We start from the raw sequence: 15,701 nt of genomic DNA, 5'->3' as shown, positions 1-15,701 counted from the left end.
TAGAGACCACCCGTGAGGACACACTCTCACTTATCTGGTATGTGTGATGTGCGGGTGCTACATGTGCCTTAGGACTAGTCCTTGGACAAGACCATGGTCTATGGAATGTGCAAAGTCCAGATACATACTTGATCTATTGTCTATAGGGATACTTGATTATCAAAAAGAGAAGAAGATAAAAATTAAAACAAAATGCACTCAAGAAAATGGAGCAATCATTGGTAGGCTATTATCAAGATAATTTGACTTCATACAACAAAAGTCAATTATAATCCTAATTAGAAGGAATATAGAAAATCTAATATTCTAAAAGAAATAAAGAAAAATAAAGAAAAATGTGATTGAGATAGTAAAATATGATATTTAGTCCCTTTTAATAAAAGATGTTTAGAACAAATGAATGAACTAACTTGATTCATGTAACGGACCCGAAATCCTTCAACTAAGACTCAGATAAACTTTTACCGTAACTTTGGGATGGACCGTATTGATCTCATTTCTTAGAGTTTTCAAACTAGAGTTGTTCTAGACTAACTTAGTTGGACACTCTAATGATGTGGCAGTACACAAGAACCATAGATTTTTTTCGTAGAGATTCAAGTAGAAAATCTACGATTCTCTGTTCAGTACCACGTCAGCACAGTGTTAAGTGCAGTGTCCAGGAAAGTCAGTTCAGCATTTTCCTTCAAACTATATGCTCTTTGACAATTGACATACATCTCACCCCTCTATTGACTAGATCTGTTTATTGATTGCTGCCTGTACATCTGAACGCCCATATGCGCTCCTTTTTATCAGGAGATTGACGATTGAGATCTTCTGAGATTATAAAATTCTCTTTTGGACCCACTAAATTAACGGTTCTAATTGACACACACATCTCTAATATATCTCATAGGAGTACCTGAACTGCCTTGTCTTCCTTCTTTGATGAAAAAGCAGAAAAATTTAACCACAAACTCTAAATACTAACCCAGGTTAAATAAATAACCAGACTCCACACCAAACTCTCTCTCTCTCTCTCTCTCTCTCTGTTCTTCTGCTTCTTCTCTCTCAGAGATAAATGTGGTGATGGGTAGAGGCACTGTTTCTACCCTTAAAAATCTCACCTTTATCCCTCTATTTCAGCCTCTCTCCTTCTCGATTTCTCACTTTGGTCTCCAACGCGATCTCCGGATCTCTCGCGTAATTTTTCTCAAACAGTAATTCGAACCCCCTTTGATCTGTCGAAGATGTCCGAAGAAACCTCAGATGCCCCTCCAGAGATTCCCCAAGAGGGATCTTCTCCAGAAGATCGATGGCGGAACAACAACAACAACAACAACAACAGCAACAGCACCAACACCAACACCAACACCATCACCAACTCCACCAATAACAACACCGGAAGAAAAGATCGTCTACGTCGCGCATGTACGGCTCGCTCGTCCGCTCGACTTTATTCCTCCGCACCTGCCATTGAGGGCAAATCTGGTCCCACCAAGAAGGAGAGAATCGAACAAGATCAGAATCAACAGCAGCAGAAATACAGCAAGATCATTACGCCCCTAGTTAACTCACCCCCGATGTCTCAATTGCCGCGGTGGAATCTACGTTCGATGTGGGAGTTAGCTTCCCTTCTTAATTTCTTACATGTGAGCAGCGAATTTTTTTAGTTTCCTTTTCTGGGTTTGATTTGTTTGGGCTTAATTTTAATGGGTTTTTCTCTGTGTAGATTTTTAGGCCACTTTTGAATATTTCGGTAGAATTCACGGCTGAAGAGCTTGAGACTGCTTTGATTACACCAAACAGCACTTTGGATGACATACATATACCTCTCTTAAAGGTTGGTGTTTTGTTTAAAAAAGAAAGGATCTTATTTTTTTACTTCAAAATTGGGGTTTTTGTTGATTGAATAGACTTTGACAGGAAATGTTCTTAATTTATGTAGTGCATTTATGGTAACTTTCATGGGTTTGATCTTTTGCAAGGTAGCTTTTACTTTTGAATTCTTATATTGGTAGTTTAATGCGAATGGAAAATCAAATTCTTATAAAGACTATAGATTGGTTGTGGTAACATTAGGTTGGCTTTCTTTTGTTCCATTTTATTTTCATGCATCTGAAGTAGATTCTTATGAAAAGTTCTATCTTTTCCATTGGCGGGATTGTGGTTCAAATACATTTTTTTTTCTGTGCATATAAAGAAGATTTTGTTTTGGAGTTTAGTTTGCGGCTGTAAGTGTGGTGTTCATTTTAAGCCTTTGTAGTTGATACTTTAATAATAAAAAAATATGTCGAGTAAACTTGTGTGTTTTATTTTTTTTGGATTCATTATAGGTTTTGATAAATCTTCTTCAGAAGTTCAAAGAATTTAATAATCTTGATCTAATATCGAAATATGAACATAGATGTAAACCGAATGTTGATTGAGGTCCTTCAAATGTGGAGAAGGGTTTTAGAGATTTCCATTGAATGGGAAAAACTGAGCTTGAAGATAAATGTAGAGTTCAAGAATATTTCATTTGATGACTTACCATAAAAAATCAAACAAATTTAAGGTTTGGATGTGTGTATGAAATGGGATGGTATGATAGTTTCAAACAAATTTAAAACCTGTTGAAGCCACCTTTGTGCTGACTACTAATCCCACTTACCTAGCAAAAACAAAGTGTATATAAAATGTCATTGATGATTAATACAGACCAATGTTGTACAGAGGTATAGGAGGCTTATGCCTTGATACTCACTCAAAAGGAAGACTATGAAAAAAGGCCTTCCAGCTTTAAGGAAACACCATTTTCCTCAAAGGGTGTCTCCCTATTTAAAGAGACTTTGAAAATTTTTATGTCCATACCTTTTTGGTCTCTTTTGATTCAAGCATATGCCTTATGCATATGTGTTATATTTTATCCTCCTCTATTTTTGTAGTATTGTTATATAATAGTATTTTTTATTCAAAAGTTTTCCATAAGGCGTGCACTTTATGGGATGGCATGATAGTTCTTCAAAATCCCCATACAATAATATAATGCCACGTCTCAACTTGTTTCATTCGTCTAAACTGGAATAGTATTGTGTGAGATTCTTTGTAGTTCTGAATTATCCATCCTATTAGTTTTGTTGTAAATGTTGTCTTTGGCTTTGGTTGTCATGGGCATGAGCATCTGTGCTTCTTATATGCTTTGCTTCAATTAGCTTATTATCCATGCATTCTTCAGATTGTGTTCATCCCCTTCCCTCACTGAGAGAGTTTTCGATTGCGGACCGAAATTAATTCCTCCAAAGGATAGACACCTAGAGTGGTGATTCTGCTTTTAAATCCTCACCCTATAGGAGTTTTGGAAGATTATTATTTGGACCCCTGGAAAGTTCATGATGTAGTTGGCTTGATGTGATAATTTTATATCCATGGTCAATTTACGTTAATTGTAAGGTTTTTTAGAGGCACCGATTGATTATATAATATGTTTGGGCTTGGAATGCTAGATTTGGGATGATTATTGGAACCTGGAAAAAACCCCAGTGTTAGGGTTAGAGATTCTGGTTTTCTTAAATTATGCTAGACAAAATAGTTTTATTTGTGCTGACTTGTATTTGAGTGTGTTGTCAGTGCCCCTATACAGGGGTGGAGCCAGGATTTTCTGCCAGTGGGGGCTAAATGCTAATGATGGTTGATCGATAATCATGGTTTCCTTCTATGCCAATGTTGGACTCGTCACTTTCTAGTTGCGAAACAATGAATTAAAAACAAGTTGAACCTTGAAATATAAGAAACAATAGTCATTCAAAGATCACTCAATATTGAGGTAGACTGGTTAAAAACATAGGTATTTAATTCTAATTTTTATAGCTTATTCTCTAATTTTTATTTTATTTTAAATATTGCTTCTATATCTCCGTCTTTATAGAACTTATGTTTAAAAAAAAAAAAAAAAAAAAAAACTAGAGTTTGCTTGTGCCTACGTTAAGGGGTGGAAGTGGAAAGGTACTAAAGTTGGTGGGATATTATTAAAAAAATGGTAGTAGAATAAAGACAATAAAGTTGGAGAGGTATTATTAGAGAGGAAGGTAAAAGAGGAAAGACAAAGTTGGAAGGGCATCCTTGGAAATGAAGAGAATAGGAAAAACTATAGTTAAAAGTTTCCTTGAATTCGTAGCAAGATTAAATCCTAGCTAGTCTTTATGTGGGAGAATAAAGAGAGTGGGGTCAACCATTGTGTTTTATTATTTAGATATTTAAGGTATATAGTGGTAGAAATATCCTCCTCTATAAACTTATTTTTTTTTAAAAACTAATGTTGGATAAATCTATATATTTTGGTCATGTAGAGGCATAAAAATACGCCTCTACAAACCTTATTTCTTGCATAGAGTTGAACTTCAATTAATTTATCTTTTTTGAGAGATATACGGAATAGACCCCACTATTGGATTTTTACCTTACTTTATCAAGTTTGTTACTGAACAAACCTTGGATTGGGACCCATATTCTTTTAAAAGATTAACTACCTATAATACTCTCATTCTTCAAATCAAATACCCCTATTATATCCTTTCTCCTTTAACATCAATTCTCTCTCCCAAAATCATCATTGGGCACACATGGCCACATTGGTGATCCAAAGTCACAGCTTTCAGAGATAAACAATAAATTTAGACCAGTACTAGTGGAAAATGAGAAAACAGTAAAAATAATATAGAAACTTGGAGAGGTGTTTTTGGAAAGGAGTAGAATAGAAAGGACAATAATGTTTGGGGTATTAATTCTTGGGAAGGGGAAGAAAGAGAGGACAAAGGAGGGACAATTGTCCTCGAGATACATTGTTTATGGCGTGTAAATCTTGACACAAAGGGGTAGGCACGTGCATCCTCTTTAGGATTAAGGGAGTAAAAAATGAAGATACTAAAGATGGAGGGGTATTATTGGAGGGTATTCTCTTTGGGATTAAAGGGATAAAATAGGAAAGATAATAATAAAGTTGGAGGGATATTTTGGAGAAGGAGAGAAGAGGAAAGACAATAAAATTGGTGGGGTATTATTGGAAAAGGGAAGAAGAAGAAAGGTAATATGTAAAGTTAAAGGTGTATTATTGGAAAAGGGGGTAGAAGAGGAGAGACAGTAAGGTGGAGGTTATTCATGGAAAGGGGGGAAGAAAAAAAAGTAATAAAGGTAAAAGTTTTTCTCAAGATACTTTTTTTATGGGGTATAAAGATTGAGACAATGGAGGGGGACAACCTTCCTGTTTTATTATATATACTAGAGTTTACCCGTGCCTATGACACATGCATCCTCTTTGGAGTTGAAGGGGTAAAAGAGGAAAGATAATAAAATTAAAGAGTTATTTTTGAAAAAGAGGGGGAGGAGAGGAAAGACAATTGAGTTGAAGGTGGGGAGAAGAGGAAAGCCAATAAAGTGGGGCTGTGTGTTCTACTCCGTTGTCTCAATCTTTATACCTCACAAAATTGTAGTTCAAATACATATATATATATATATATATATATATATATATATATAGGGTCCCGTTCGGCACCCTTAGTTTTACCACACACTTTAACAAACGCGTTTTGTCTTACATGGGTTAGAAGTTTCGGAATGAGCTGATTTTTGGGGAGGATGATCTTCTAATCATAGAGATCATCCTCACCAAAAATCAGCCCATTCCAAAACTTCTAACCCCATCAAAATTGATTTACAAAAAATGGACGGTCCACGATTTTTCAACGTGTAAACATGGGGCTAAACATTTCGGAATGGGCTGATTTTTGGGGAGGATGATCTTCTAATCATAGAGATCATCCTCACCAAAAATCAGCCCATTCCAAAACTTCTAACCCATGTAGGACAAAAAACGTTTGTTAAAGTGTGTGGTAAAACTTAGGGTGCTGAACATTTCCCATATATATATATATTCCTATTCATTTTGTTTTTTAGTGAAAACAAATAGGGGTATGTTAGTCTTTTACACAATAAATGCTTGTTTGCATTGATTGCCAAATCATTTATTATAACAAGACATTTAATTCTAAAGATTAAATGCCCTTAGCATTTATTATGAAAGAGACAAGTATTAATTACATAAATAAGCATTTATTATGAAAAAAGACTAATATACCCTCGTCTTTTTCACTAAATGACAAAATGGATAGGGGTATTATTGGAAAAAAAGTGTTGGAGAATGATAATGTCCCCATGAGGTCTTGAACATTAACATTCCCCATATGGGTTTGATTCATGGTTTTAGGAGATAATTGATGTTGAAAGGAGAGAGGATATAATTGGTATTTGATTTAAAGAACTGAGGGTATTAAAAGTACTTAATCTTTTGAAATGATGTGTGTCCCACTCCAAGGTTTGTTGGGTAACAAACATGATAAAGTAAGGTTGTCTTGGACTTGTCAGAACTACAAGGGTTTTCTTTAAAACGAAAGTGCAACATGGAGGTAAATCTCTATTCTTTTTCAAACTTTAGTGGGGGCTATATCCCCCACTAGGCTCTATGTGGCTCCGCCCCTACCCCTATGGCAGTTGACAGGACCAGGTTGAATGGACTCAAGGTTGAATGGTTTTGAATCCATCAGCTTGAAACACATAGTATAGGGACTGTGCGACGAAGCGAACTGGCTCACCATGGATAAGTGAAGGCCTGGAGAGCCATCTTAATGAATGTTTATTTATTGTGAGAACCTGTGTGTCTTACAATGTGTTCAATTGTAAGTGAAATGTTAACGTGGAAAATAGTTTTTCTTGCTTGCATTTTTTCGATGTCCTTATCGCCCTAGGATTGCTGCTTTAGTCTTACAAATTTGATGGTTGTTGAATATGGAAGAAGGGGAGAAATATGATCACGTAGAGATATCATTAGTTTATGATTTTGATAAAAACTTATTCTTGCATTTAGTTGTTGCATATTTGTACTTTTCTGTTCACTAAGTCCGTGTTTTAATCCACTCATGTATTTTGTTGATTCCTTTATGAAATGTAAAATATATCTTTGTTTATAATATAGATGAAGTGCTATTATCATTCGTCATGCGTGTTAATCCAAATATGATGATTTATAGGCAATTCCTCCTATTACCCGGATGGCGTTAGGGCGTGCTACTTGGGTTACAGTGTTATGCAGAAAATTGAGGGACTGGTGGCATTGGGTATGTGATCCTATTTCCACTTAATTATTTTGTTCACAATGTTGTGACGTGAATCTATGTAGTAGGCTTGAATTAATATGAGCTTCCTACTCTATTGCAGGTTGCGGATGGAGAAATACCCATTGTTGCATCACATGGGTGGGTTGCTTTTTACACTTGGATTACGCACATAATTGGATTACAACATACACATAACTATTCTCTGGACTTGTTTATAATGTTAACTTGTTTAGAACGGAAGTTGAAGCATACAAGGAACTTGACCCCGGGACCCGCGTTGTGATTTTGAAAGCGCTATGTGACATTCGTGTTGAGGTAGCATCATTTAATAAAAAAAATATAATTCCTTCCATTTTCCAGTTCTTGGACAATGCTCCCCAGCTATCATTTTTTATTTTTATAGTTTTTACTGTGTTTTGACCTTTAAAATTGGAGAAATTGTTGCACTGTTTCTGATTTTGCAGCAAGAAGATATTCGGAACTATATAGATGATAGCTTAAAACATGGTGCAAAACTTCCAGTATTTCGTAAAGAACGTAGTGGGGGCGATTCACATGGCATTTCATACTGGTAAACTAAATTTGCTTGTCAATTTGATAAATCATACAATCGAGCTTCATTAGTTATATTTCTGAAGTAGTTCTTTTGATATTAAATGTAGCAGTTTCCAACTAACGAATTTTGATCTTTGCTTTCAATTTATTGTGCTATCATAGAGTATGAGATCATACTCTTTATAATTGTTTTGGATGTAGGTATGAGGATGATCCTATCATTGGTCATCGATTATACAGGGAAATAAGAAAAGTTGAGGTAAAGAAGGTGAAGGCAAAGGGGATTCCTTCTCTCCCAACTGTATCTTGCCAGTGGGAAACAGTTGCCACCAATTTGGATGAATTCCAAGAAGTTTCTGTAAGTTTTTATTTGATGTTTGCTTTTTATAATGTCTGAAGATGCATATAATTTTCAGAATCATTTTTTGATGATGTGCAGACCTGGTGTTATTCTGGTGGAATTTTACCTCTGCACTAAAATTAAATAAGATATAGAAAGAAAAGTATATTTAGCATACCTATACAACAACAACAAGGCCTTGTCCCTAAGCTTTGGGGTTGGCTAATGCCAATATGGCGTGCCCTGGCTAGTGCAGCATATTCTAAGGATTTTGTTTGTTATTGGATCCTCTTTACCCAGCCTAGTGTGTAATTTTTGTTTTAGTTTTCTTTTTTTCCCTCTCCTTTTCTTAATATGTTTTGTTAGGGATACAAAAAGAATTTGTTTGTTGTGGAACCCAATTTTATTTGGTCTGATGTCTCAATAAACATTTCCTCTACAATCTGAATGATGTTGGCTTCTTTTGTTAATAAACTAAATTATTGATGAAAAATGGATAAGAAATCACATTCAAAAGGTATATTTTTATTTTATTTTTTGTGTATGATGCCAAGGTGAAGCTTTTAATTTATCTAATGACCGGAAGAGAATTTGTTGACACCCATATCTAGTTGTTTACTTGTTTAAAGCATGTGGATCAGCACTCTTGGACCTACTGCCAATGATAAAGTTGCCAAGTTAATTAGCCCATCTGGTCCAATTTTGTATATGTTCGAATTTGACGACCTTATGGACTATGGAAGTTGTGGGGGGTGAGGGAGTACTTTTTTAACCTTTTGTCATACCAAGGGTCTTATTAGGGTTATTTCTACCAGCCGATTATCTCATCAATTTGATGCTTGGATGGACATAGCAGAGGCATATTTGGTACTGGAGTAGGGAAGTTACTGTGGCATCATGGTTATCTGGAGTGGAATGAAGTAAAAAATAGACAAAGATTAAGGCTATGAGGAAGATGTTTCCCATAGAAGCAAAGGTAGATGGTTAAAGTGGAGGTGCACTTTTGGAGTGCTTTGTGACAGACACAAAGCAATCAAATTAAAAGAGAAATGTTATAGGATAGTAGTAAGTTCAACTATGCTTTATTAAAAGAGATTTAGTGGATACTAATAGCTTTTGCTGTATCTTGGGGGACCTAAAAAGAAAGGAACAGAAGTGTTTTTGAGGGAAAGAAGAGTCTCTTCAGGAAGTGATCAATAGTATTTTAGGTTTGCTGTATTTTGTGTATGGCTTTTGATAAGTTCCAAGGGATATTTTTTTGAGGATTTTCTATTTAGATGCGATCTTATGTATTCAGCACAATGTTAGATTAACATTTTAGCTTGTAATTAGGTAGGTCTCCTCGAACTCCTCTTTAATAAATTTATATTTATCAAAAATAACAAAAAAATCAGAAGCAACTTAAATAGGTTTAACTTGGAAACTCTTTTCATAAAGAAACAAAATTTATTATTCCTTCTTCCTTGACAATTTTCAAAATTGTTGCCAAACATTTACAGATGGATGAGATGCCATTTTTCTCTCTTCTTCACTTTTACCTTTCTCTTATTTGAACTTGCCCATTTGGTTACAGGAGAAGCTTTTCTCTAGTAAAAATAGAACAGAGGCTGCACTGGGAAAAAGGGTAAAAATCGACTTGCTCCCTGAAATTGAGAAGATTCATAAGGTACTCAATGTTCTTGCCTCAAAAAATCTTTTCTTTTAACTGGGTTCTATTGATCTCTCATATGGGATACTCCCTAGCATTCCTATTTTATAGAAATTGAAGTGTTTATGACTTCTTATTGTTTTCTCAGAGGAAGGAGAGGTTGTTGAAAAAACAACATAGACAAGCCATCCTTCTTGATAGCTTTTTGGGTGCAGATGGGCTTGTCTCAGGACGCTCCCTGCGTGATAGAAAACCTGTCACCTATACTTTTGGTAAGAACAATGAATTTGGAATTATTCAAATATTCTTAGATTTTCTGTTCTGCATGGGATCCCATCAAGTGCACTTTAAAAAAAAAAAAATTAATTGCAGAATTTTCTTATTTTCCCATCATATATTTCATATGTGAGCCTGCATACCCATGTAACTGATGGTTACTTTGAACAATATTGCAGATGATTACGACCGGTCAATAAACGAGGCTATAAAGATAACAAAGTATGGATTATCTCAGCTTGATCATATATCTCCATCATCTCGGATTTCATATTATATCATCTTGGAAGAATTGTCATTTAATTTTGACACCACCAAAATGTTCCTATTGTTGAAGTTTGTGGCATTTTTGTTTGTATATCAGGCAAAGACAATCTTCCCCAGAACCCATTGTCAGAAGAGAAGTTAATGTGAAAACTGAGGTATCTGCTAATGGTAGATTGAATGGTCCTTCACATACTCCTCAACATTTCGATTATGATGTGCCATCTCCAAAGTCAACTGATAATGAAGAAACTGACGAAGAGCATAAACCTGGACCTCTAGACCGTAGGTATGTTACCTCCCATTCATTTTTGTCTCTTAAATTTCTTGGCTGTTATAACCAGTCACTTATCTATGTGCCCACTGAATATTTATGACATGTAGCGATCGACGGCGACAGAGGCCTCAGAGATATTCCGTAAAAGAATTTGTTGAAGCTGTTTCGGATAATGAGGCAGACTTTGATAGTGATGATGATATAATGGGAGAAGCAATATATGACGAGGAATATCTGAGGAGCCGGAAACATAGGAAGGTGTCTAGTAGCTCTGAGGGAGATGAGGAGTACCATTGGGAAGAAGAAAATGCCGAAGATGAAGAAGAAGAAGATGAAGAAGAAGAAGAAGAAGAAGAAGATTCTTTTAGTAGTGATGGTAATAATGAGCCCCGAAGATCTAAGAAACATCGTGGTCATACACGGATGGAAACCAAATTAAGATCCGTTGATGAGCTGCAATCAGGTCTCAGACGTAGCAAAAGGGCCACCCGTAACCGTATAAATTATCGACAATACGAGCTGTCAGATTCAGAACCCGACTCTATGAAACCCGATAAGTCAAATGCTTCAGATGGGCACTCGGATGGAAGCAATAATGTGGAATTCTCGACGGAAACTCGAGAATCTGAGGGTAATGAGGATGAGCAGGAAATGAAAATCGAGCCACCAATTCAAGAATACAATGGTACACCAGACAAGGAACAAAGTGGGCCATCTGAGAAAATAATTAGCTCGGGTCAAGAAGAAGCTGAAGAAGGGGTGGGGAAACGGCAATTTTTGGACCTAAACGAGCTTGCCCCAGGTACCTGTTTCGATGATGGCCCTACCATGACAATGGGAGATGAAGATACAGACAATTTCTAAGAGGGAAAAGTGTATCAAAAGTGAAGATTTCTGTCTTCTCTTAAGGGAAGGTGGGTGTATAATAGATAATTTCTAAATTTTTGCTTTAAGGCCATGAAGGGGATTATGGTTATTGAGTTTTCTCCTATGGTGTAATGCGAGAAGCCACTCCAATGCAATCTATTCAGTTGTTTCCAGGAGGTAGCACAACATGATGCTGAGATTGTGTAGAGTTAGGGTAGTCATCTTAATATATGATGCATTCTAGTACTTCTTGATTTGAATTTATATGGAGTTCTGTATCAGCCCTTTTTTATCCAATCAATGTACAATATACCCTTTTAAGTTGATATGGTAACCAAAAAAAAAAAAAGAATAGAATAGAAAAGAAAAGAAAAGAAAAATAAATAGTAGCCTTTAAATGTCCAAACCCGTCCATGTCTACAGGAGCTTCTTGCCAACCTGCACTGTAATTGGTTTTTCCTGGAACATTATTGACAGAAGCGTCCCTCTGACAAGGTAAGTATATTCGGTAGTTTCGGATCTCAACATTCTTAAATTCCAAAAAAAAAAAAGAAATCATGAATGATAATTTTTTCTTCTATTTAGATTTTTTATATTCAAGTTCATGGTTAGGTTTGCCTTTCGAAACTATTATATATTGTCTTCATTCAGGAAGAAAATCCTCAGTTGCTGCAGGGAATTGATAGATTGTAGGGACACCTACATTTCTATAAATGGCTAACTGTTATATGAGTTGTTTTAACTATTTAATCCTTCTGTTATTGTTGGCGCATTTTTGCAGTTATGTTCTAACTTCCTGATGTGCTTTGCTTCTATTTTTTTTTTTTTTTTTTATAGTTAAATTTGTTTATGCTTGGCATTTCTTGGTTTGTTTTGTCGTGGTTATGTTTTGCAGTGACCAAGGTTTCATTGGTTCCTGAAATTTATAGATATCCTGGGCCTTATGTTATACTTGAGCAAGAATTTTCAGGAATTTAGAGGAGCATTCTTTGAAGACTTTTTGTTCAAATGGGATCTTTTATGTGATACTTGAGTTAGCTTTCTGTTTGCCGCTCTTAATAGTTTTTTTTGGTGTGTGTGTGTCGTGCGCACGCTTTTATTGGTAGCCTTGGCCACTCTCTCTCTCTCTCTTTTTGTTTGTTTGTTTGTTTTTTTTTGTTTTTTGTTTTTGTTTTTGTTTATTATAAATAAATCTCTTGCCTATCAAAAAAAACATTTAGAGATAACCTTTGGAGGATTGGCTGTATTCATGAATAACAAGCACGGATGATCCCTAATCAAAGAGAATTCTCAAAAAATATTTATTAGTGCAGATTGTTGGCACAAAACCATTGAATTTACATGAATAACAGCACTAGAAACCTTTCTGGAAGTGATATTTCACTAAAATTACATGAGTAATGGTGGATGGTCTCAAACTAAGGGTGTGAGTTGAGGTTCAGGTGATTCCTGGCAAAGCACTTCAAATACCCGAAAGGTGCAGTACAACAGTTCAATTTGCTTTTTTTTTTTTTGCTTCCATATATTCATCATGAGTACAATGAGTCGCTACCCCTCATGAGGCTGACCAGAGTTGATGCAGTTGATGTCTTTCCTTGGTTTCTCTTTGGCAGGATTCTTGGTTCTCGATCACAAGGATGGATTTATTTGATACCTCGAGTTTGCACAGCTGTGTTGTCCGTAATGGTCGTTAGCCAGATTGTAGACACTGTAATCCAGTAGTTCAGCAATCATCTTGGTTGTCTCTGCAATACTTTTCTTCCTCTCTATTCAAATGCCAAGTTTCTAATGTATTTCTTGGCTTGTTGAAACTTAAAATCCAATCTCCCCCAAATATGAATATAAGTAGGAGAGGGGAGAGTGCAAAAAAAGTACCAAGGAAAGCAAGCATAGTTTTTGAAATCTACTAAGCACAAATGTTCATCGAGTCAAGTCAAGTAAAGTTAAAAAAACTCAGGATCGACTTGGATGAGTCAAGTTAAAATATTTAATGACTTGGTGCCCTTATATTTTTCTCCCTAAACCACCTACTGAAAGACATTAGATCTGTAACAAGGATAATTCTACACATATATGGAGACTAATACATGGTTATATGTCTCTTTAATTTAATCCTAGCTAGTTGTTTGGATCCTCCTTAGTGATCTATGACTCCATTTTCTCTCACTTCATCCTTGGCCGATGAATTGCCTTCTTTTGCTTCGTCCTTACTCTCCTTGGCTTTCTCATCATCCTTAAATTTTGTCTCGAGAGCTTGAATTAGGTTCTCCAAGCAAGCTTCAGTGTCTTCAACAACAGTTTTAAGCATCAGATTCTCTGCAACATCGGCTGGAGTCATTTGGGTCTTTTCCAGAAGAACTCGAATGGTCTCGAATAAATGATGGAATCAAGATCCAAATAATTATTGGCCAACACCTTGAACCCTTCGAAGGTACAATAGGACAATTCGATGTGCACGTCCATCCGACCTCTTCGAATGAGAGCAGGGTCGAGTTTCTCCACATAGTTGGTAGTGACAACTATTAATCGCTCTCCATTGCAAGCCGACCATAGCCCGTCGATGAAATTAAGAAGCCCAGAAAGAGTAACTTGGCTTTCTTTGTTATTACTCTCTTCTTTAGCCTTTTCAAGTACTGGATCTTTAATCTCTTTTTCATCTTCCTCTTTGTTTTTCTTGTCATTCCGTTGGCCCGTAAGATCGAGTGAACAATCGATGTCTTCGATCATGAGAATTGACTTACTCGGCGTATCAATTAATAGCTTCCTTAGTTCGGTATTGTTCTTCACAGTCGTTAATTCAAGATCATAAACATCATACTCCAGAAGATTAGCCATGGCTGCGATCATAGTAGATTTACCAGTCCCAGGAGGGCCATAAAGAAGATACCCACGCTTCCACGCCTTACCAATCTTGGCATAATAGTCTTTAGCTTTGCTGAAGGTAATAAGATCGTCGATAATTTCCTTCTTCTTCTTCTGATCCATTGCCAGTGTTCGGAACGATGCTGGGTGATTGAACACTACATGGCTCCACTTAGCGCCTTTGGAATTCGTGTAAAGCTTTCTCTGCCGATTCTTCATTCCAATTGCCTTCCCTTCTTCCAAAACATAATCCAAGTATGACCCAACGACGAGATCCTGGTGTCGTTTATGGAATGTAAGCGTGTAGTACCGCTTATCAGGAGTGGCACGATAAGAAATGGTGTTGGGATTGGGTTTAATTTTTTTTGAAGACCACTTAAACTTCACTCCTTCATACTCAACGGCAACTTCCTGATTGTCGTCCATGCTAAGAAGAAGGTTCTTACTGTTCTTGCCAATATTGGCCTTGAATCGCTTGGCTCGCTTTGAAGAATTGGTGCTAAGGTAAGCGTCGATTGCAGTGTAGACTTCGCTGCGGTTGAGATACTCTCCGGTGAATTCATGGAAGGAAATTTTAATGTATGGATTGAAGTAGTCCACCAATCGGTCTGTATATCTCTCTATGTATGCTTGAAGATGCTTGGGAAAGTATTGTTGAAACATGGTGTAGAGGATCAAGATGGTGCCGATGCTTGATCCTAACCAAGTCCATGTCTCTCCCACTCCCATTGTCATGGCTATTTCCTTTTCTTTCTCTTTTTTGGTTAAAAAAATTACTGGCAACTAGGGGCATTTAAAATAAGAGGAGAAGAGGTCGGTGAGTCTTTTTTTTTCCTTCTTCTGTTCACACTTCATACTAAGGTCGTGGTGTGTTTTTCTTTGTAATTTCCGTGTTTCTGGTGTTGTCAGTGTCCTTGGGGGGTATTTTAGGTTGGCATAATTTCATTTTGACCCCAAATGTTTTGATAATTACTCTTACCGTACCCCTTCAGTCAAATTTCCGTCAACCTAACTGTTAGGTTCCCTCTATAAACACCATTTTGACCTTTATATATATATATATGCCTGTGAAAAATTGGGTATGCTTTGGAGGTATTATTTGAAAATTGTTTTTTTAATAAAAAATAAGAGAGTAAAATAGTAAAATAACATCTGAATTTAACCCCGTTAGTGAAAGGAGAGATAAGTTCAATTATCAAAACATTAGGGGGTCTAAATAAAATCATGTCAAATTATAAAGGGTCAAAGTGTAATTTACCCATTTTATCAAGGTAAGAAGTTCCTTAGAAGAAGCCATATAGAAATGAACCTTCTTGGACCTTGTTGTCTTTAATGGAACTATGGTTTCATGCACCTGATGTCATTCTCAAGTGAGGGTTGGAGTGGTGCCCAAGTTTTCAAATTTTTTTTCTTTGTGGGTAAGTCTTCAAATCCAAGACGTTTCATAGAGGTATTATTGTTCGCACTTGAAAACAATGGCCG

General features: G+C 36.2%; 1 protein-coding gene and 1 pseudogene across 1 annotated transcript; one reads left to right on the top strand and one right to left on the bottom strand.

Moving 5' to 3' along the window:
- Positions 1–984: 984 nt before the first annotated feature.
- LOC147401178 (DDT domain-containing protein DDR4-like) lies at positions 985–11,912 on the top strand. The gene is made up of 12 exons (XM_086442351.1): positions 985–1,634; positions 1,715–1,825; positions 7,044–7,130; positions 7,231–7,268; positions 7,364–7,445; positions 7,595–7,701; positions 7,887–8,043; positions 9,599–9,691; positions 9,822–9,945; positions 10,129–10,171; positions 10,314–10,502; positions 10,598–11,912. The coding sequence occupies exons 1-12, from the start codon at positions 1,233–1,235 to the stop codon at positions 11,352–11,354; spliced, it is 2,190 nt and encodes a 729-aa protein (XP_086298477.1). The 5' UTR covers positions 985–1,232; the 3' UTR covers positions 11,355–11,912.
- Positions 11,913–13,326: 1,414 nt separating this feature from the next.
- On the bottom strand, positions 13,327–15,039 carry LOC147401177 (AAA-ATPase ASD, mitochondrial pseudogene; annotated as a pseudogene).
- Between the last annotated feature and the right edge of the window lie 662 nt (positions 15,040–15,701).

The sequence above is a fragment of the Akebia trifoliata genome, chromosome 5 (genome assembly GCF_017979445.1).
Source record: "Akebia trifoliata isolate Shusen 1 chromosome 5, ASM1797944v1, whole genome shotgun sequence".
NCBI classification, from domain to species: Eukaryota; Viridiplantae; Streptophyta; class Magnoliopsida; order Ranunculales; family Lardizabalaceae; genus Akebia; species Akebia trifoliata.
The sequence above is the reverse complement of the archived record's forward strand: the minus strand, read 5'-3'. Positions and strand labels throughout refer to the sequence as shown.